Source organism: Haematobia irritans, chromosome 5, assembly GCF_050003625.1.
Source record: "Haematobia irritans isolate KBUSLIRL chromosome 5, ASM5000362v1, whole genome shotgun sequence".
In the NCBI taxonomy this organism is placed as follows: Eukaryota; Metazoa; Arthropoda; class Insecta; order Diptera; family Muscidae; genus Haematobia; species Haematobia irritans.
Window position 1 is genome coordinate 12,441,238 of NC_134401.1, and position 24,846 is coordinate 12,466,083.

Sequence of the window (24,846 nt, forward strand, 5' to 3'; positions counted from 1 at the left end):
TTATTCTCCAAATGTTAACAAATTTAAACGACCGGGTTTAAAAATTTTGTATATTTGAGCTGAAATTTGTCATGTACAGAATATTGTTTAAGTTTTGGCTTTAAGTACTGTTAACAATCTTAATTCATTCGAAAGAAAAAACGTGACTATATGAATACTGGCTTGTATGTACTCCTAACTTTTATTTATCAAAAAATGTGCAAAACAATGCCATTATTAGGCCTGGTTTCTTTTAATATTGGATGCAACATTTGCATGTGCCATTCAGAACATCGTTGCACTGGTGTTCCATCCAGAACATAGGATATATTGGAGACTCTCTCTAGCTCCCATAAATATTTAATCCATTACTAAACCCGCTTTTATATTTATAGTAAAACAAGCAATAGCAATTTTTTTAACTGAAAATAAGTGAAAATTCTGCTTTTAAAAATGAGGTTGACTCTCCTGTTTGTTGAAATAGCAAGTACTGAAAAAATACATCATTTTATTTCACTTGTGGCTTATAATTTAGCATATATAAAAGATATCTATGACACTCATTACAATTTATCCATAAAATATAAAATCTAAAAAGATGCACAATATTTTACAGTACTAAAAAAAATTTACAAAATGTATCAATGTATGACCCAAGAGGACTTAATTGATTAAATAAATGTTCGAATTTTGAAAAAAAGTATTGAAAATTGGCAAAACTGGATATTGACAAAAAGTATATGATATATGTACTTTTTTTTGAAAAAGCTTACAGCTTATAAAGTCCTGAGATGTTTACTTACTCTCCTGTTTGTTGAAATAGCAAGTACTGAAAAAATACATCATTTTATTTCACTTGTGGCTTATAATTTAGCATATATAAAAGATATCTATGACACTCATTACAATTTATCCATAAAATATAAAATCTAAAAAGATGCACAATATTTTACAGTACTAAAAAAATTTACAAAATGTATCAATGTATGACCAAAGAGGACTTAATTAATTAAATAAATGTTTGAATTTTGAAAAAAAGTATTGAAAATTGGCAAAACTGGATATTGACAAAAAGTATATGATATATGTACTTTTTGTTGAAAAAGCTTTCAGCTTCTACAGTCCTGAGATGTTTACTTACTACTAAACATTTACTCTTTAAGTTGGCGCATCACAGCTTTCAACCATTCCAAGTTTCTTGGAAAACTCTTGTTAAATTTAACTTCCCTTGTTTACATCCTACAACTGATCACTGGTAATCACAACATAATTCTGGTTTATTTGCGGTTCTAACTTGACGATTGTTGCTGGAAAATTTTCTAAGATATAGTTCTTCAGAAGTGTTGTATTTGTGATATTTTGTTGATGCGAAGTAATAATTGGGCTTGTGGATAAAACGAATTGAGTGCCATTTTGAGTTTGAATCTGATTGATTGTGTAACTTGGCATTGTGTTTGTTATGTTATACGGACTTATATCCATCTTATTTGGTTCTAGCTTTATAGTTGTTTGAGGCTGGTTAATACTGTTGGGAATAATTTGATAGTTTGGCATTGCGTTTGGTAGGAATGTAACATTAGATAATGTTGTGTATTGCAGCTGAGATGTACTAGCGGGAGTTATCACATTAGGTAAGGTGTTAACTTGTTGCGGCATTGTAGGACCTCCTTCTGGCAAAACAGTTGTGTATGAATTTTGTGAAATCCAAATTGGTTTTTGGTTCTCAATGTTAACACTCGGTTGGTTCTCAATGTTAACACTAGAATTTTCGCCTTGAGTATCACATAGAGAAATTGAACCACAGCTTTTATCATCTTTGTCGCTGTGACCGCTAATTTTTTTCCGACTCCCCACTTTTACTTTGGTCTTCGAAGTTTCCATGGCGTTCGCTTCCTTATCGTGCTTCTCTTTTTTATGCAATTTCATTTTATCGGGACGTGAGAATTCTGTCTTGCACACAGGACATGGAAATATTTTCTTATTACCTATATGAAATAGATATACATGTCTTTGGAAACTATATCTATGAATAAAAGTTTTAAATACATTCTTTTGGTAACATGGAAGGCAATAAGTTACACCATCGGCAATATGCTCATATTGATGTATATTAAGCCCTCGAACCGACATTTTTTCTAGATACTCGCCTTGCTCATCGTGTTTGTTCTTATGTTTTCTAATAGGTTTTTTCAATGACAACACATCCTTACTATTGTTTAGTGCTTCCTCATCAACGTTTGCATTCATAATTATTTCATAATTGGCATCTCGTGATGAAACACTCAAAATTTCTATTGGCTGTTTTGGTTCTGGCTCAATTTTGGGTATAGTCTTCATGTGTAGCGGGTCTTCGACAAGTATTGTTCCCTTATTCGTACATTGTCCATTCGGTGGTAGTTCTGCAAGTCCATTCTTCAAGCCACCAATTTCTCTATTATCCCCAGTTTTCATACTCTTTCCTGCTTCTTGGATTCCTTCGTTGTAATAAATAAATCAGAAAAACGATATACATGGAAGCTATATCTAAATCTGAATTGATTTCAACCAAATATAGGCAATAATAGGGAATGAAAAATGAAAAGAATGAATTTTGAATGATAAAAATGAAACGAAATAACGAAATGAAAAATACTACTACTACATAGAAAATGATACACATACACACTTACACACTATACATGAAAGTAAACAAACAAATAAAGGGTGATTCTTTTGAGGTTAGGATTTTCATGCATTAGTATTTGACAGATCACGTGGGATTTCAGACATGGTGTCAAAGAGAAAGATGCTCAGTATGCTTTGACATTTCATCATGAATAGACTTACTAACGAGCCACAACGTCGAATTTTCAGTGAATGGGCCCTAGAAAAGTTGGCAGAAAATCCGCTTTTTTATCGACAAATTTTGTTCAGCGATGAGGCTCATTTCTGGTTGAATGGCTACGTAAATAAGCAAAATTGCCGCATTTGGAGTGAAGAGCAACCAGAAGCCGTTCAAGAACTGCCCATGCATCCCGAAAAATGCACTGTTTGGTGTGGTTTGTACGCTGGTGGAATCATTGGACCGTATTTTTTCAAAGATGCTGTTGGACGCAACGTTACGGTGAATGGCGATCGCTATCGTTCGATGCTAACAAACTTTTTGTTGCCAAAAATGGAAGAACTGAACTTGGTTGACATGTGGTTTCAACAAGATGGCGCTACATGCCACACAGCTCGCGATTCTATGGCCATTTTGAGGGAAAACTTCGGAGAACAATTCATCTCAAGAAATGGACCGGTAAGTTGGCCACCAAGATCATGCGATTTGACGCCTTTAGACTATTTTTTGTGGGGCTACGTCAAGTCTAAAGTCTACAGAAATAAGCCAGCAACTATTCCAGCTTTGGAAGACAACATTTCCGAAGAAATTCGGGCTATTCCGGCCGAAATGCTCGAAAAAGTTGCCCAAAATTGGACTTTCTGAATGGACCACCTAAGACGCAGCCGCGGTCAACATTTAAATGAAATTATCTTCAAAAAGTAAATGTCATGGACCAATCTAACGTTTCAAATAAAGAACCGATGAGATTTTGCAAATTTTATGCGTTTTTTTTTTAAAAAAAGTTATCAAGCTCTTAACAAATCACCCTTTACTATCAAATAAAAAAAATCGGTTCTGCAAAAGGCGGTCAAACAAAAATTGACGCCGTTCGTCTTAAAAATTCATTCAACACCATGATGAAATAGGTACGGTAGTAAACCTTCACACACGCCCAGTGGGTAACACATAACTAAAGCGACAATCGGTAGGTGAACGCTTTCGACGAATTTAATGCGACAGACAATAAGTTGTACGATTCTTTTTAAACACAGACATTCCGTCCGGATAAACCTCAAGTCTGGACGGTGCCTAAGTCTAGTACTAGAGATGTCATTCGGGATTGAGTAATATAAAAGCAAAATATAGAATCCCATGACTTATTCGGGATCCCGAATTTTCTGGATTTTTAAAATATTTTGAGTAATAACAATCTACAGCTCTAAAAATTGTACGAAACAAAGCCAATTAAGGTTGAGTTACATAGCATGCGTTATAAGCCATCCAGACTATAAGTTTTTCCGTACGGAATGTCTGTGTTTGTAAAGAATCTTATTGTCGGCGATGACTAAATTTACTATTAATAGTCAAAAAATGTGTTATCGATCACATTAACAATTAATCACATTATGCAGTCAGACTTAACTTAAAGTGTGGCCTATATCTGGGATATGTTCGACAAGAGCACTGTCGTCCAGATAAATTTATAGTCTGAACTTTTCGATCTGTATACTTATTAATTCTCAAGACTTATTACCCTTTATTTATTACAGCATATGTACCAAAGTCCATAAGGGTTCAGCGTTGGCGAATTAGTAGTCCACTGGCCAAAAAAAATCTTCCTCGGAAGTAACAGGATAACAAGATTGCTAGTTAAAGCAATTTTTATTTATTTTGAGATAATCAAAACATGCCAAGCCATGTGATGTCAAGAATTTTCAACAATTTCTTACTAGCCCCCTGTACTAGTGTTATTATACTTATATCGAATTGCAGGCTCGACTTAAAAAACGTTACAAGAATGAGAGCAATAATAGCTCTTCCCTACTCTTCTAAAGGGTGATTTGTTAAGAGCTTGATAACTTTTTTTTTAAAAAAACGCATAAAATTTGCAAAATCTCATCGGTTCTTTATTTGAAACGTTAGATTGGTCCATGACATTTACTTTTTGAAGATAATTTCATTTAAATGTTGACCGCGGCTGCGTCTTAGGTGGTCCATTCGGAAAGTCAAATTTTGGGCAACTTTTTCGAGCATTTCGGCCGGAATAGCCCGAATTTCTTCGGAAATGTTGTCTTCCAAAGCTGGAATAGTTGCTGGCTTATTTCTGTAGACTTTAGACTTGACGTAGCCCCACAAAAAATAGTCTAAAGGCGTCAAATCGCATGATCTTGGTGGCCAACTTACCGGTCCATTTCTTGAGATGAATTGTTCTCCGAAGTTTTCCCTCAAAATGGCCATAGAATCGCGAGCTGTGTGGCATGTAGCGCCATCTTGTTGAAACCACATGTCAACCAAGTTCAGTTCTTCCATTTTTGGCAACAAAAAGTTTGTTAGCATCGAACGATAGCGATCGCCATTCACCGTAACGTTGCGTCCAACAGCATCTTTGAAAAAATACGGTCCAATGATTCCACCAGCGTACAAACCACACCAAACAGTGCATTTTTCGGGATGCATGGGCAGTTCTTGAACGGCTTCTGGTTGCTCTTCACTCCAAATGCGGCAATTTTGCTTATTTACGTAGCCATTCAACCAGAAATGAGCCTCATCGCTGAACAAAATTTGTCGATAAAAAAGCGGATTTTCTGCCAACTTTTCTAGGGCCCATTCACTGAAAATTCGACGTTGTGGCAGATCGTTCGGCTATTCATGATGAAATGTCAAAGCATACTGAGCATCTTTCTCTTTGACACCATGTCTGAAATCCCACGTGATCTGTCAAATACTAATGCATGAAAATCCTAACCTCAAAAGAATCACCCTTTATAATTTCTTATTGAAACATACCAATTATTGCAGTACGCCAATAAAAAGCGCTACATTTCTTTACTTTTTGTGAATGACATCATCTTTTCTTATTTGAAAATAATATACTGTCATCTCTTTCTAACATAAGGTAATAAATATGGGACAGAGAGTAAGAGAGAATAAAGGGAAATTTTTGTAACCAAAATGAAGGGATATTTCTCAAAAGGAATCACTGATGGAATCAACTTATTTCGAATTGTACAGATTTTTAATATATTGTAACCTTCTCTATACTTTTCTTATTTAAGTAATAAATAATTAAAATCTATTAATAATAAATAAATATATGGAAATCCATGTCAATGAAAATCAAATAGTGCTATTTGTTTTACACTTATTGAATATTTCTTACGTTGTTTTGTACGTTGTTTGGTATACATTTTTGTACCATAGTACATGTCATAGTACACATATAGTCCCATTCATTGGTCAGTACCAAAACATAAGAGAAACAGTCGACAGTGAAAACAGAAACGAACGAATGTTGCGGAAAGAATTTGTGAATTGGTTTCTTTAAAACATATTCGAGAAGAATACAAAAAAACAGGATATATCTTTTAAAACAACATAATAATAAAGTAAGGAAATAAAAGTACATATGTGTGGGTGTGCGAATGCTTTGAAAGACCAAAGACATCCTATCAAAAATCACCGGCAAAAGCATCTACAAGTTATAATGTGTGTGTGTTTGTGGTTTCTATCGAGTATAGTGTTGTTGTGCTATGACATAATCGGGCGTCGGTTTCTTCTACTTTATATATCTTAATTCAATAGGTGATCATTAGTGAATATTAAAATGGCCAACGAGGATTTCTATCGACCAAGATTACACCGTTCCCTTGCCTTTCTTTTTGACCCGATCAAGTAGGGCACGCTTTTTTCTGTCCACTTTTGCCATGTTTGTGTGTTACCAATTCAAAATTTGGGCGTTGGTGATTTTTACGCTAGAAAGGGTTACTTTACAAGTTATCATATATACATTTGTACAATTCATAAAATGATAGAGTTGTTTACATTATTCATACATGCACGGTGATTCGTAAATTTAAACATATTTATTGCAATTTTATATATTTTATTATTTGATACTTCTAATTTGAGATTTATAGAATTTTGGCTCTTCACACCTTTTTTGTTTGTTTTACATTTCTTTCACCCTCTTTCGTCAACAGTGTTGTCAATGCAGCGTGTTAAATTAATAGAAGGACGATTTACATTACAAATAGTTGTTTGGAAATTAAACGTAACATGCAGGCTCTCATTTTTTGGACAGAATATAATCGTTTTGTACTATCTCCTCGCGAACTGTCTAGGAGAGAGCCTAAAATAGCGTACTGCCGCAATACCTAATGCGCTTTACAGACTATCAGTTAATTCGGACGGAATGTCGGTGTTTGTAAAGAATCTTACAGTGTGTCGGATCGATACGACTTGTCGGCGATGACTAAATAATCGGTAAATGTGTTATCGATCCCATAAACATGCAGCAGTATCGATTATGCCTTCGGACTTAACTTATAAAGTGTACAATATATGGGATATGTTCGACACGAGCACTGTCGTCCAGAATAACTGATAGTCTGTAAAGCGCATAACCTAATTCCAATCAAAATTGGACTGACATGATATTTATTGTTTGATTCTGAGTTATTCAAATAATGACGAAGAAAATATTAAAAAAATTTTTTTTTGGTAATACAGTTATACCCTCAAACACACAAAAATTGGTAAAGTAAGGGATCGAAAGATTTTCGTTTTAGGCCAGTATTAAGTTGGCATTATTGCGAAATAAACATTTTCAATGTTTGCATTGGAACATTCCCCATCAAGTTATTATATTTACAAGTTATACAATTTACAACAAGAATATATAATTTTACTCTGTTTTTGCAGATTTATTTTTTGATTTAGCGGCTAAAGGTGGGTATTAAGTTCGAGTTTAGCAGCTAAAATCGTCATTTTTTCACGATTACTTTTCTTTAATAATCCATTTTAAGGAATACAAACTTTGTGAAAATTTGCTTTGGGATATTCCCCATCGAGTTATAATGAAATCTGCAACAAATATGTATAATTTTATGACTTTTTTACGGATTTAATTTTCACTTTAGTGAAAATTAGCTGCTAAACTCGAACTTAATACCCACCTTAAACTCGAACTTAGTACCCATCTTTTGAAGGAAAAGTCTCTAAATACTCAAATATAGAGACTTACAACTTTAAATGCCTATATCGTACCATTGATTTTAATTAGGTATTATGTTACCTCGAAGAAATTATTTATTAACTTATTTATTATTTTTATTAATACAAACAAAACAATTACACATAAATTGATGGTATTTAAATTTTAACTCATTTGGAAAATTCTTGTGCTTTTTAAATTAGTATAAACAATACCTATTGACAACATTGTTTTTAACTCTTCTGCCCCTTGATTTCAGTGTTGCCATACACATGCGCTAAAAAATTATTTCAAGTTCCTATTGAAATTTGTATTTTTTTGGTTTGTATTCTCTTCTTGCTCAATTGAATTTCAACTGTCGTCGATTGCACTAGCCCGTTCGTTCGGTTCGCGCGTCTTGTGTTGTGTGTGTGTGTGTGCGTTATTAGCTGCTTACTTTTCATCTTTTCTATATCAATTGAAAAGGAAAAAAGTGGTTTTTGACAGACTAAACGACAAAACCAAATTAATGAAAAAGTGTAGCAGTTAATCAAAGAAAAGTAAAACTATACAAAAATATATCCCCTGTAAAATGTTTTATTGAAACTGGGGATTAAAAAAAGATTGACCTTCTTGATGTCTGTGCATAAAATAGTGAATTGATATTAATATTTTGTGCTCTTTATTTTTTTATTATATAGTGTTTTGATACCAATATATGAATAGCAAAATCTAAGTACACATAACAAACAAAAATATCAAAGATTCGAATTCAATTATTTCTTAAAGAAAGTTTTGACCTATTTGGTGTATATTTTAAAAGTACACCGCAAAAAGCTATCAAAGCCGTCGTCGCCTGATATTTTCGGGAATATAATAGGAAAGAGAGAGATAGCAACTGTTATCATCCAGTAAACGGTAAGTTAAGGCACGCTGTCAAAAGGAAAACACCAACAACTACACAAAAAAGAAAAAAACACCATCAACGACAGCAGACAACAACAACATAACCATCCAACTTATTCATCTCCTTTTACGCACGATTCAAAAGCTTATTGTTGTTGGTTTGTTTCAATTTCGGTTTATAATATGGGGAAATTTTTATGTGTTTAATAGTGATGGGTAAAAAAATGTTTTGATTTTACCTTGAGTTGATTTATCGCCTACCTCTTGTCTATATTCGCGATATCCCTATTAATTAATTCTAGAAAAGGTAGGTCAATCAGGTACTCTATCTCCCATGTTCTGATATTCGGAATCGTTCGTAAACTTATAAACATAAAATTTTGCAAAATAGTTCTCTTTAATGAGAAGTTCATACTAAAATTGGATGGGAGTCGAAAAGCATAAGTGATGTTTTTGTTATAAGAAAAATAAATTCTTGCCATTTGCTTTATCGAATATCGGAACATACGGTATATCTATTTGGGATAAACAACCTAAAGTAGCCTCCAACAAGTTTGGAATAGTCTTTTTCGCTACCGAGAAGAAGATGTGAATAGTTTGGAAAATATGGAACTTTGTGGTACATTTTCGCATTTCATTCCTATACTACCAAGCTTTGTTTGTTGTTTTAAACTGAAAGGGCATTATGACATTAGGCTATTCACTCCCACGCCCTAAACTTTGTGCATTAGTAGTTACTCCGACTTAGTACTTGTTGTTCCATGAATAAATGCCGCATCTGTTACATATCACTCATATGAGTATGAGAATTCAAAGAGTCATAGTAGGTTAGTTTAGGTATGTATGGTGACACCGCAGCCACAATGAATTTTTATTTTGGACCAACATTTTTCCAAAATTCGTAGCAGCGGACCATTTTTCCAAATTACATTAATATAATTTAAAAGTTAAAATTTTTTCTTCGATAAAAAATTTTGTCAAATTTTTATTTCTATTTATTTCTAAAGAAAATTTAGCAAAAATTTCATATCTATAGAAAATTTTGTCATAATTTAATTTCTTTGGGAAATTTTGTCAAAATTTCAATATTTAGGAAATTTTGTCAAAATTTCATTTCTTTAGGAAATTTTTGTCAAAATTTAATTTATTTAGGAAATTTTGTCAAAATTTAATTTCTTTAGGAAATTTTGTCAACATTTCATTTCTATAGAAAATGTTTCCAAAATTTATTTCTTTAGAAAAATTTGTCAAAATTTTATTCCTTAAGGAAATTTTGTCAAAATTTCATTTCTTTAGGAAATTTTGTAAAGATTTAATTTCTTTAGGAAATTTTGTAAAAATTTCATTTCAATTGGAAATTTTGTCAAAATTTCATCTAATTAGGAAATTTTGTCAAAATTTCATTTCTTTAGGAAATTTTGTCTAAAGTCCATTTCTATAGAAAATTTGGCCATATTTTTATTCCTAAAGAAAACGTTTATTTTTATAGAAAATTTTCTCAAAAATTTATTTCTATGGAAAATTTTCTCAAAATTTTATTTCTACAGAAAATTTTGTCAAAATTCCATTTCTATAGAAAATTTTCTCAAAATTTTATTTCTATAGAAAGTTATGGCAAAATTTTAAAAATTTTGAAAAATTACCAATTTGACGAAAATGGACCAAAATCAACCAAGTTCTATTTGGTCCGACCATCAGACCAAATTTAAAATTTAATAATTTTTTTGGACCAATTTTGGTCTTACCGGACCAATCAAATTCTATTTGGTCCGACCATCGGACCAAATTTAAAATTTAATAATTTTTATGCACCAATTTTGGCCTTATTGTAGCAAAATGGCAACCCTGTATGGTGGAAGCCGTTATTTCAGGCTCACTTCGTCTTTTATACTCTCAGGCTTTAATCCAATCTCAATTGAAACATTCAATCTGTCTATACACACAAAAAAATTTCACGAAAATTTTTCCAATTAAAATTTTAATTGAGTTTTAAAAAATATTCAATTAAAAATTTAATTGATTCAACAAATTTTTTTAATTGAAACAAAAATCAATCACAAAAATAATAGTATCAATTAATTTTTTAATTGGATCAATTAACTTTTTAATTGACCTTCAATTAATTTTTTAATTGATACTATCATTTCTGTGATTGAAGACATTTCAATTAAAAATTAATTGGATCAACTAATTTCGTGATTGAATCAGAAAAAAAACTTTTTTGTGTGTAGAACTGTGTTGTTAAATATTAAGTTTATACGTTTTAGAATTATGAAAAATAAAAAACACAGTCTCTGTTTTTCGTTATAGGCTGTAAATTTTGCTTTCGGAACAGTCAATCCAGAGCGATCTTTAGAAGTATTTGGTATAGGTACATTTAGGTCGGTCATTAGACCTTCAAAATTATAAAGCACATTTGCTATTCCAAGAATAGTATGATAATTGTCTGAATACACATTATCTAGTATTGTATTGTGTAATCCTCCAAATGTCAAAGCTCTTCTAATGGCAAAAAATGAAACTATTTGACTGGCTTGTACAATCGTATTGAAGTGTTAACTATTTTTATAAGGTGTTACCAAATAAACGATAAGATAACATAAATTCTAGCAAAGACGATTTTTAAAAAGCAACATCACTTAAAAGGTTTTCAACAACAGCTTTTATATGTGAATAATTTCTTTTATAGTTCCTCCTATATTATTTGTTATACAATATTAGTTGGTAAGGCAAAATTGGAAAAGAAAACATCCGTTATTTGAGCTTTAAACAGAAAAAACGATGAATAAAGCATATGCATAATAAATAATATGCATAAGGCCTGAACGTATGTTTACCAAGTGCAAGTACACCAACAATAACAAATGAAAGTGGGAGCGGTATTAAATTATATACATAGCATGCTTACTTCCATCATAGAAGCAATACCACAAAATTCGAAAAATAACGTAACGTACCGCCTCATCATCAGTGCATCAAAATGAAAAAGCGGTGGCGGCATACATTGCTATCTTTTCGTCGACATTGAAACAAAAAATATGGAAAGCATAGAAAAAGAAAATAATGAAAAAAAAAATCGTGAATCATAGATTGTTTCTTTACACAGAAATGAAAAAGCAAAAAAAAAATCGAGAGTTTTTTACACAACATAAATTTAAGAGTCTCTAAACTTGTACATTTACATTTGCTTTTAATATTACAACAGCGGGTGTTGACCATTGAAAATGTAGACACATTTTTCACCAAAAACATAGGGAAATTATAAAAAAAGAAAGTGTTTTTTTACATACACATTTTAGGAAATCGATTATTGCAGTATTTTTTAATGAAAGTCTAAAATGCTATTGCATTAATTGTATTGGTGGTTACCATTATGTTATGCTAAAATGATTCTATACCGCATAATGTCATCAGATCGCTTTTATCATATCAATCTACACACAAAAAAATATTTTTCTGATTCAATCACGAAATTAATTGATCCAATTAATTTTTTAATTGAAATGTCTTCAATCACGAAAATGATAGTATCAATCACAGTTTTAATTGGGCATAGAAAAAATCCTCGATTAAAAAATTAATTGATGTCATTAGCAATTTTCAATTAATTTTTTAATTGATTCAATTAAAAATTTAATTGATTTTGAATGCAAACCCCAATTAATTTTTTATTTAAAAAGGTAACTATTTTCAACTACTTTCTGAATTGGCTTAGAATTTTTATTTTGATTAAGAAATGTTCATCACTTTTTTTAAATGACTTCGTCTTCTGAATTTGATTAAAAAGTTAATTCTATCAATTAATTTTTTGATTAAAAATTTTAAAATTTTCAATCATTGACTTAATTAACCTAACGTTTCTACCTTGATTAAAAAGTTAATTGTATCAATTAATTTATTAATTGAAAAAACATTCAACTTCAATTAACTTTTTAATTGGAAATATTCTGGTGATATTTTTTTCTGTGTAATGAAGATGAATGAGGATGTTATTTGGATTATGCTATAGGATTAGCAATAAAATTAAAAATTTTTCGTATCTTACAGTTTTAAATTCTCATTTTTATTCTGCGAATCGAATTCAAACCATATAAATTCGGCGCAATGATATTTATCTAAGTGGCTACCACCGCAGTGTTTTAGCGGAAATTGTGTCATCGATCATTATATATTTTTATATTTAATTTAAAAATATATAATGGACACCTAGGTTATCATCCCACTACTTCACACAATTGTTTGACAATTTCAAAGGTCTTAATAATTGACTCAATTATTGACACGTTATGTTTGCTGCAATGCAATATAACCCATTAGAGAACAACCGTGCCCACCGTGCATGCATAGGGCCGTGGGTTCAAGCCCAGTTACGACCGAACCCCAAAAAGTTTTTCAGCTGTGGATTATCGAAATATCATGTTGCACACAAATTTTTTTTATTCAATCACGAAATTAATTGATCCAATTAATTTTTTAACTGAAATGTCTTCAATCACAGAAATGATAGTAAAAATTAATTGAAAGTCAATTAATTTTTCGAATTAATTTATACATTTTTGTAAATGATTTTTGTTTCAATTAAAAATCATGTTGAATTAAATATTTAATAGAATATTTTTTAAAACTCAATTAAGAGTTTACTTGGGAAAATGTTCGTGAAATTTTTTTCTGCGTGGTTGTATATCTGAGTGTTTCAAAGCTTCTCTAAGTGGTTTCACCGTAATGTGAAATGCCGTTCGGATTCGACTACAAGAAGGAGATTCTTTGTCAATGATCTTAACATAGCATCGGGCAGCAGAAGTTCATCACATGTGGTACCACACTGGACTGATCATAGAATATTGACCTACTTTTATACCTGTCCTTTGAGGCATCTCTTTCACTATCTGAAGGTCATAACGTGTCTGTAATGCCTAAGTGCGTCCGACAAGACGTTGAAGATTCATCGGCCCGTCATAGTATACACACTCTAAAAAGAGAAGTAGATCGATCGGCTATTCACCCCAGACACTGGCTTTTCTGGTCAAAAATTCGGGACCTTACAAATCCCAAATTAAATGATATCACCTATGATGAAGATGGTTCACTTTCATATTTATCCTACTACCCAATTTTATTATTTTAATGTTTAGAAATAAGTTTTCGTCCATAAATACATGGTGACTGAACTCCCATTTTAATTTTTCGAATATTTGGATGACAATCACCGGATTATTACCGAATTTCTACCGCGAAAAATATTTCTTTACTTTTCCATAAAAATTTAAAAAATGTATTGGGGATTTTTGTGAGGAATATTGATTTAAATTGGAGATTTTTTGGGGTCGAAAGGAATTTGGGGAGAGGGCCAAAAAATACTGGCAACACTGCTTAGGGCAGGGAAGACTGCCCGAATGAAATTATCAAAAATACTGGTTAAATTTGACTTCATCTGCAGCAAAACCTCCAAATACTCAAGAAATCCGAGGGACTGGCATCCAAATCTGTCATTCGTGGTGCCTCTGGAGACCATCAGCACCAGTCCAAACCAAAGACAATAGAAGAAGATGGGAAATTGGCTGCTGCGAACATCAAACCATTGACGGCGCTAGGACCATGCTTGTCGTTTACGCGTTTGGTTCGTCACATTAAAATGCAAAAAAAGAGAAATTAAGAATTGGAAACATCTTGAAACAAGAGAGAAAATATATTTTTTTTTATTTATTGCTCAAAATTTAACATTGTTCAATTTAAAAATTAATTTTTTCATTTAAAAAAATGCAAATAAAATAAATAACAAAGTTGTATGGACCTAGCGCTGTCAATGCAACATTTGGTATGAGGCAAGCCGAGTTCCTATCAAAGATAATAAAAGAGGAAGATGGGAGATTGGCTACTGAGCACATCAAAAAAAATTACATTTTTCATTTAAAAAATAAAAACAAAAAACAACTAAAAGATTACAAACTTAAACTAATCTGGTAAATGCAACATTTGGTATTACGCAAGCCAATCTCCCATCTTCCTCTTTCATTATCTTCGGTTCCTATCTTCTAATGTATATTGTCTTTGGTTCAAATCAGGGGGCTGTTTACCAGAGGAAAAACTCTGAAAGAGATATCTGCATCAGGTTCGATAGAACTAGGTATTATCATCAGCCATGGTCCTGACCAGCGACACTACTGTTGAGAGCATATAGATTGATTTATACCTGTGGAGTATTATACTGCCTATATTTCTATTCTAGCATTCATCTGATAGGTTAGGTTAGGTTAAAGTGGCAGCCCGCTTTATTGTCAGGCTCACTTAGACTATTCAGTCCATTGTGATACCACATTAACTAAAAGTACTTATTACATATGGGCACTTCTAGTTTGGTAGCTATAGGTTTCTAAAAAACTACCCCACCTTATTGATGGCAGAAATTTAGGGCAAATTTTGAAGAACAAATTTTTGTTTTTACAAAAATTTAAATCTTAATGTAATTGTCCTTCGGCATTTTAAATGATGTAAACATTTTATTAAAGTGTGCTAGTTTTAGTATAATATAAATTTTTGTTTGTCTAAATATTGAAACAAGAATATAGAAGATGAACAGATAGAAATTCTTATACTTTATACTATATAAAATTTCTTTTGGGGATTTACAAGAAAATCATTACATACCAGATGTTAGCTTATAGCAGAATAAAGTAAACGTTGTGTGGCAAAAAAAAATTCAAACGTAATATGGATATGCTTGCCATGAAATGGTTTTAATAAATACTCGGTCAATCACCCAAACAAATTTTATAAAAAGATGACTACTAAAGGTCATGGTCATGCCAAATGCCATTACATATATTAGTTTAGATTCATGAACTAATTAATGTTCACCATACATACATATTATGCTTACGCCTAGTAGCTAATTTTAAAATTTTGGATAACCATTATGTCAACCACAAATATTTTTTATCTTGTTTTTCGTATTTCTTTTTGAGGTAACACCACCAAATCATTCGCAAGCTTAACCTGTGAAACATGCAAAATGAATTACATGTATTGTAGAACTATAGACGAGGTTGAAATTTAATAAATGTTCTCTAGGTCTTTCGTGGTGAGTTCGCTATGACTTTGATACGGCGTTTTCTATTTAAATATTCATTTTAAATAGAAAAATGAAAAGGGGTAATATAATTTAGCCATTCAGTTATTAAGCCGTAAATTGTGAAATTGAAATCCCTAATATGGGTCTTTGGTAATTTGCCGTTAAATCATATGTCTTATTGTACGGCAACACCCTTTACTCTACTTGATATAACTACGATCTTTGTTATTGTCATAATCTTTACCGTTAGTTAATCGCCTAGATATTTTAATATTTCTGATTTGGCAATCCTATCTCTATGAGACTTTAGTACTTGTGTTGATACATTACTTCCTTTTCAAGACATCGAGACGACATATTTCAGATTCGTTTCAATAAAATCTGACCGACAAAAACACATTAATTTATTCAGCATGCAATAATGCATCTGACCATCTTCTCCTCTCCCTGGAACAGTGCAAATCCATACAGCTTGACATAAGACTTTCCTTCCGGTTTTTACTAGTGGCAAATTCACATATACATGCCCACAACTATTATTTTCACAATGATGGTGTTGTGCATTAAATTAAAAAACAAAAATGAAAGCCTTCACACGTTCCAAGCAGCAGCGGCTGAGTAGATCAACATTTGTATAAAATTTACATACACGACTAGTGTGTGAATATATTTTGGGGTGTCTAAGTGTATGTGCTAAATTTAAATGGGAATAGCATGGAGGGAAGATACTAAAAAATACTTACCTAAATATAAAAGAATGACGTCATATACTATACGATTGACGGTGGCGATTCCATCAAAAATATCAACATGGCTGGAAATCATGGAGAATTCATATATAGATACTTATACAAAATTATTTGTTTAGTTTCCTCTCTGTGGTATGAATAAAAGATGGACTATGTATGTGTGTATCTATCAATGTATGTATATTTGTTTGCGTGTGCTAATGATAGGATGAAAACGATAAGCGAAAAAGTAAATACTTCTCTTGCATAAAAAAGTAAAACACAATTCACTCAGAATGTTTGGAAACAAAATATTTTTATCGCACATACATACATTTTTATATGATTCTATTGATATGAATCAATGAATTTTGTTTCGATTGCATAATATTGAAAAAACGAGGAGTACATAAAATTTGTACTTATCATCAGAACTTTAATGTTCAAACACAATTCGTACTTATAGGAACTCCAATTTTCAATGTCAGCACAATTTTTACATCCCCATGAATATATTGATGTGAGAAGTAATAAATGTGCTGCCCTTCGTCTTTTTTAAATCACGCTACCTATCGGAGGAAAAAAGATATCAGCTGGAATCTTTACTATTTCATTAGGTAAACAACTATTAAAAGTGCATAAATATATAGCGGATAGCCCCTGTTTTTATATCGAACGAGCTTTATAGAACGACAAGAATTCAATAACAGGTTGATTTTGGTTGTTTGTTTCTATTTCAGTCAATCGATAAAGTGATATTCAGTTCTTGAGCATACTGAATGAAGGATTTTTTCTTATTCCGAAAATATATATCCGAAATTTGGTATATGACTTTAATATACTCACACACAAACAAATATTTTTTGTCTTCAATCACGAAATTAATTGATCCAATTAATTTTTAATTGAAATTTCTTCAATCACAGAAATGATAGTATCAATAAAAAAATTAATTGATCCAATTAAAAAAATTATTGTTACTATTAATTTTTGTGATTGTTTCAATTAAAAAATTGGTTGAATTAAGTAAGTTTTAAATTGATTTTTTTTTAACTCCATTAAGATTTTAAGTGGAAAAATTTTCGTGATTATTTTTCTGTGCACCATCTAATAACTACTACCAATATCCAGATTTGTCTTATGGAGCTTCTTGAAGACGACCAATATGAATTTATGTGCGATAAAATTGGCTCCCATATAAATTGAACGCAGATTGCAGTTATTGAACATCTACATCACCAATGTGGTATCACAATGGACTTAATAGTCTAAGTGAGCCTGATACATCGGGCTGCCACCTAAACTAACCTAAGCTAACATCTTGAAGGCTTTAAGTCGATCCTTTCTATATCTGGTACGTATCGTTGGTACGCTCTAACAACCACGCAACATTTATCCATATCGGTCCATTATTTAGATGTATGTATATAGGCAGAAAAAAAAACAAATATGTCCACATAAAAAGTTATGTTAGGCCCGATATTTTAGGCTCACTTAGACTATTCACTCAGAAATATCACCAACATTACTTACAGGGGATAATCCACCGCTGTTGATTTTCAGTCGAAACTGGGGTAGAATCCACGACCCCGTATGTGCAAGACGGGCGTGCTAACCATTAAAATATTATTTATCCCAAGAACATTTTCATAGAATAAAAAATATTTTGCTCAATCAAAAAAAAAAAAAAAAAAAAAAAAAAAAATATATATATATATATATATATATATATATATATATATATATATATATATATATATATATATATATATATATATATATATATATATATATATATATATATATATATATATATATATATATATATATATATATATATATATATATATATATATATATATATATATATATATATATATATATATATATATATATATATATATATATATATATATATATATATATATATATATATATATATATATATATATATATATATATATATATATATATATATATATATATATATATATATATATATATATATATATATATATATACAAACGTGTGAAGTCTATTAAATAATTGATTGGCTTAATTAAAAGAATAATTGAGTTTATTACACAACTCAATTATTCTTTTAATTAATCAATTAAATTTTGTGATTTAAGTAATTAAAATTAATTATATGTTTCGAAGAAATAAATTAATTTTTTAATCAACTAGACTTTTTCATACTTCTCGCGAAATTTATATGAAAATGCGACATAACTGTGCAGAAACATTGAAAAAATCATTTGCAACGACAAGTGCGTAGAAGAAATTGAATACAGTATAACCTCTCAGAAGTGACACCCACGGTCGCCCAAAAGTTTGTTTACATTTGATAGGTGTTCAATTACGGGAAGTTAATTTTCATATCTTAATACTATAATAATAATTTTTATGTCTTAAATCGTCTCACTAGAATTGTCAACTGTTGAGAGGTGTCCGGTTTTCAAAAGATCCACTGTAATTTTTTTTATTTATTTATTTATTTTCATTTCTCAAAAATATTCTCTAATGCATTGTACACAATGTTCATAAATATCGTTCAAATTAACAAGTGTCTGCGATAAAGAACATATAAAAATTGTGTAGAAAACTTAAGAGCAGGTATAATAAAGGCTATATTGATTTAGAAAGAAAAGATACTGAATAATGGGGAAAATATTTTCATATTTAAAAGATAAGGAGACCATACACATCCAAAGGATCTATCGATTCGACTTCGACTTTTCCAAGATTAAATAAAAAATAATCTTGGAAAACTCGAGTTATCGACTAAGAATATTTATACCAAACCCCCTAAACTACTAAAAGGTTAAACATAACAGAAAAAAGTAATTTTCTTATTTAATGACATTTGTTGTTTTCAAAGTAACATAATATGATGAAGAGGCATTCAAAAGCTAATACAAAAAAAAAAAAACAAGGTGCAGCAACACTGAATAAAAATGTTATTTTAGAACACGTAAATCAAGTAAAGCCACATGAAATGGTACAGTTTGAAGATGCTGCAGCATTAAATCGAAACACATACTCTCTGCCATCACACAAGTAAACGTAGTGAAAATTCTCTTTCATCTGAGTACTCTCATCTATCTCAGTTCATGATGTTGTTGTAGGCTTTGTAAAATGTTATCAAACATTAAGAAGAAAATACCATGATGAGGAATGTATGTGTGTGCGTCAGTTATATACCACAGGTAAAATGTGGGCATAAAAAAAGCACTAACAATAACCATGTATACAATTATTCTTTAGACCATGGCTAGACCCAAATCCCACTTACTTACTTGCATTCATATATATGGTGTTTCGTCTTGTTGTTTTACCATTCTAAACCAATGATGGGCCTCGATGATTTTTACCATGACTACCAACCGTTTTCTCGGTTCATTAACTCAATAAAGGAAAACAGAATGTTAGGAAACTACTAAGCATGATTGACTGAAAAAAATATTATTATAAGAAAACAAAAACAACAATTTTTTATATTATACGGAGAATGTCGTATTCTCTTCATCCATATTTTATGTCTTGGCCAATGCGATGCATCTGGATTAGCTGGATGTCTTGGCGTACTCGTTCATCCGTTTCAATAGGAAAACAATTAATTATAATCTCTACCTTTTGTATGGGTAAATAAGATGTAGAGTGTGATGAACCATCATCTGCAAATGGGCCACATTCAAGGCACACTTTCATAGTAAGGAGTTTAGAAATTTCACAAAGACTTGGAAACTGTCTTGAAAGTCTTAAAGATTTTGGATCTAAACTTTGTTGGCAATTTTGCCACATTCGAAAGAAGTTTCTTCCAATCATCGTCTTAGAAGTTTGGTAGTGATTTGTAAATAATGAAGGATTTTTTTCCTCAATATAATATTTAAGAAAAATAACTGCTAGTTAAAATTTTGACTACACTGAAAAACATTTTTTTTATTCAATCGCGAATTTAATAGATCTAATTAACATTTTAATTGAAATTGTTTCAATCACGAAAACCAAAAAATGATTAAGAAATAAAAAATATACTTTATTAAATTGATTTTTTCCGACACTTTTATTTTTATTTAGAAATATTTATTTATTTAATGAAAATGATCATTATATTGTTATATTCTTAACGGACTTTATTTTCCATTTGATTAAAAAGTTATTTTATCAAATAATTTTTTAATTGATTACGTTTCAAAAATATTTTTTTATTTAAAAATATGTTTTTAATATATATATATATAGAAATGAAAATATGGTGCAAAATTTGTCTTGTTTTAAATCTATTCAATAAAATTTCTATTCAAAATAATTGTTGTGACCGATTCGAAGGTTTCGAAATTTTCACAGCTGTTTGATAAATAAATTCAAGCACGAGCTAATTCTAGATCTATAAAAACACCTTGATCTTTCCCTTTGTGACACTTCTATATTTTAGGCATATTTTATGTTTTCCCTATCTTATGTTAGAATATCTAAAAATATCATTCAAAGCCAATTTATCAATTTTGTAGTAATTTATGACCTCGAATGTGTGCCTCCCATTCTCTCAGCATCACACAATGTTTTTGTTTTTTTTCTACTTATCTACCATTCCCCCATAAAAATAATGCAATTGGTTTTAATTCCTACTCTATGGTGGGTATATGGTACGTGTTTGAGGATGCAACAAATACACTGCAAGAGTGTGAGAATATTGGGGTCGACATAATAACGACAACAATTTGAATAGAAGACAAACTTGGCGCAAATGAAAAGTCGCGTGTCGCCTAAATCTAAGAAAAATTTGTTGCCGCTTTCTTTCAGTTTCTCCTATCTGAGATAGTATATAAACAACACAAGAATTTACGAAAAGAGTCGGCCTCTCCAAGCTGCTACTACAACAATAACAACAAAAAGAGTCTTCATTGCTGTCATGTTCGTTCGTTCATCAACAAAAGTTCACTTTCTTTGAGATCTGTTTTCTTCTTCATTTTTGAGTCACTCACAATTAGAGGTGATTATTTATAGAATTTTTTTAATTTTTTTATTTTGTTTAGTTTTCTTTGCCTGTTGTCGTTTGCTGGTTTTTGTATCTTCACGTGTCCCATTAGTTTTATACATTTGGGTGTTTATATTTTCCGCTTTTATTTAGAACCATAGACAATGATATCGGAAGATCCATTCCATGCTCACAGTATAAATGAGGCGCAAATTGTTTTTCAATCCCAACCACTTGAATGAGTTTCGTGCCTTATTAATTTGACATAACGAGAAAGTCAAGAGACGGAAGGAAGTTGTCATTGACATAAACATATAAGATAGGTGGGGCGAGAAAAAAAGTGTCAAGCAAGGTTGCCAGAACTAAGTATTGTTTTCGAAGGGTTTTCAGTCTTGATTGTGTACATTAATGTTATTGAACGTTTTTAGAGTATTCTCGGGAATGAAACCACGGTTGCCACTCGAGCCCAAAATAATCCACCAAAATTTAGATACAATTTTACCAAAAAACTATCTAACAAAAAAAATTTATATTGTAAAATTTTATTTCTATAGAAAATTTTGTCAAACCTTTATTTCTATAGAAAATTTTGTAAAAATTTTATTTCTATAGAAAATTTTGTTAAAATTTTATTTCTATAGAAAATTTTGTCGAAATTTTATTTCTATAGAAAATTTTGTCGAAATTTTATTTCTATAGAAAATGTCAAAATTTTATTTGTATATAAAATTTTGTCAAAATTTTATTTCTATAGAAAATGTTGTCAAAATTTTATTTCTATAGAAAATGTTGTCAAAATTTTACTTTTATAGAAAATGTTGTCAAAATTTTACTTCTATAGAAAATTTTGTTAAAATTTTACTTCTATAGAAAATTTTGTCAAAATTTTATTTCTATAGAAAATTTTGTCAAAATTTTATTTCTATAGAAAAATTTGTCAAAATTTTATTTATATTGAAAATTTTGTCAAAATTTTATTTCTATAGAAAACGTTGTTAAAATATTATTTCTACAGAAAATTTTGTCAAAATTTTATTTCTATAGAAAATTTTGCAAAATTTTTATTTCTATAGAAAAATTTTGTCAAAATTTTATTTGAATATAAAATTTTGTCAAATTTTTATTTCTATAGAAAATGTCAAAATTTTATTTCTATAGAAGTTGTCAAAATTTTTGTTTCTATAGAAAATTTTGTCAAATTTTTATTTTTATTGAAAATGTTGTCAAAATTTTACTTCTATAGAAAATTTTGTAAAAATTTTATTTCTATAGAAAATGTTGTCAAAATTTTATTTCTATTGAAAATGTTGTCAAAATTTTATTTCTATAGAAAATTTTGTCAAAATTTTATTTCTATCGAAAATTTTGTCAAAATTTTATTTCTATCGAAAATTTTGTCAAAATTTTATTTCTATAGAAAATTTTGTCAAAATTTTATTTCTATAGAAAATTTTGTCAAAATTTTATTTCTATAGAAAATTTTGTCAAAATAGGGGTGAGATATTGAATGTTTGGAATAATGATAAATAGATTCATATATTCAGTATTACAATATTTATTAGAGCTTATTGGACAAGAAGATTAAGGGAATTGATACTATTACGTTAATGGAAAAGAAAATACCAGATACCAATCTTCACAAACCTGCCTATACCCAATTTAATTTTGGGTTTTATATGCAAATTTCTTATGGAAATTACATACAAGAATTATTCTAGATTTCGGCAAGACTTTACAGGAAAATGTTTGTTTTCATTTATGGTTTTGTTTATTTCAGGTAAAGTAACCGCGAAATTAAAGTAATTTTCAACTCGAAAGCCGAAAATAGTACCCACTTTAAATTAACAACATTTTTTCTTGAAGTCATTCTATAAATACGGCAACCCTGTCCTCGTTTATTTTTTGGGAGTGCTTGGATATAGGCTACGATCGTATAGTAAACTATGGCGGCGACATAATTTAGCCTAATTACAAATTTCCGTTGTAGAACTGCTTATACTCATTCGTTTCAGGTTGATGGTGTCGTTGCATTTGGTTTAAGTAATAAACCTGATATTTTTTAACTGCAATTGGCTGGTTCTACCTCTTAAGAGGGGTTTGAAATGACAAGACTTTGCCGTTTTCCGTTCATTTTATGAGCACACACATGTATACGTACCATAGCATTCATCTTTACTTTATGTTTAGTTTATTTCTATGTCAATTTCACTTGTCAATTTATTTACGAAGTGTTAAGAAAAAAACCTGCAACACTCGTTGCATACCCTAGCTAGAGCTCTAATACAACATCTCAACTTGTTTGTGGATCTTCTAAGACATCGGTGAGTAGGGTTTGGGGAATTTCGGCGGGATAAACACGTACGAAAAATGTGTAACCGCCATACAAAGGCTGATAAATCAGCCACACTCAACCACAATAGATATGGCGCTATGGTTAAGTTAAGTGACACCATCATATAGTATCTAATATGTCCAATAATCACATACATAAATATACGGATATACAAATTAATTGTGATTAATTGAAACAAAAATCGAAGGTGGCTTAGAAAATGTGTCAATATCAGATTTTTTTAGAAAGAAATTAAAAAAAAAAAAATTATAGATATTTTTATGAAAACAAAAGATTTTTTTTTAAGAATTAAATTTTAATAATACTACTCGTTCACTTTATGCTCCAAATCTAACTTTCCATACAAAAGCAAGATTTCAAATGTCAATAGGGAAAGTAGTCACTGTTTGCTGAAATGGCAAACAATGCCTTCTATTTTTAAGCTTGATTACACTAAAACATGCTTTAGTTTGGCTGAAACAAAACCTTATTTTGGCCATAACTCCTTAAATTGAGGCATAACAGCAAACAAAATATTTTCTGATCGTATTTAGGAGCTTAAAGTAGGTGTGGAAAAATATACAAAAAACTACGTTTGGTTCTGGTTTTGCCTTGGGGAAAAATGTATAACCTAAAAATTTTACAATTTGTTCGTTAGACCCTGACGAATGCTGTTTTTAGCCGACTTTTCTATGAGTGTATCCTTAATGCGTGTCCACCCCCTTAAATTAAAAATTAAAAATTCGATGAAAAATCCTGAAAAAAAAAGAAATCTTTATATGAAAACCTTATTTTGGCCATAACTCTTTAAATATTCGTCCTACACGCAAAAAAATAACTCTTTCCTCCCAAACGAAATTTTAGACAAACAAAGTTCGTTTCTCTTTTGCTTTTCGTTGAAAGGAAGTGTATTTGGAAAAAAAGTATATACTTTTTGTGATAAACGTTTATTCTTTTCCAGTATGTAAAAACAATTTCATAAAGACTAACTCAAAAAAAAAAAAAAAAAAAATTCTGGCTAATAGCATTTTCCCTCACATCTTTCTCACTTCCACGAATTTTTTTAGTTCTTAGCA

At 30.3% G+C, this 24,846-nt stretch overlaps 2 protein-coding genes across 10 annotated transcripts in view; one reads left to right on the plus strand and one right to left on the minus strand.

Moving 5' to 3' along the window:
• Window positions 1-789: 789 nt before the first annotated feature.
• On the minus strand, window positions 790-2,602 carry LOC142238330 (uncharacterized). The gene is made up of 2 exons (XM_075309933.1): window positions 2,127-2,602; window positions 790-1,964 (listed from the first exon to the last, which is right to left on the minus strand). The coding sequence occupies exons 1-2, from the start codon at window positions 2,428-2,430 to the stop codon at window positions 1,219-1,221; spliced, it is 1,050 nt and encodes a 349-aa protein (XP_075166048.1). The 5' UTR covers window positions 2,431-2,602; the 3' UTR covers window positions 790-1,218.
• Window positions 2,603-6,018: 3,416 nt separating this feature from the next.
• Window positions 6,019-24,846, plus strand: part of hts (adducin 1-like protein hts) — an 81,874-nt gene continuing 63,046 nt past the window's right edge. For 3 of the 9 annotated variants that reach the window (XM_075309937.1, XM_075309940.1, XM_075309942.1), the window contains exons 1-2: window positions 8,124-8,314; window positions 8,456-8,672. The gene's annotated coding sequence lies outside the window, so the exon portion shown is untranslated. Of the gene's footprint in view, window positions 6,169-8,119; window positions 8,315-8,455; window positions 8,673-24,846 lie in introns of those variants that run through there. The other 6 variants (XM_075309938.1, XM_075309941.1, XM_075309943.1 and 3 more) reach the window with 4 other exon arrangements.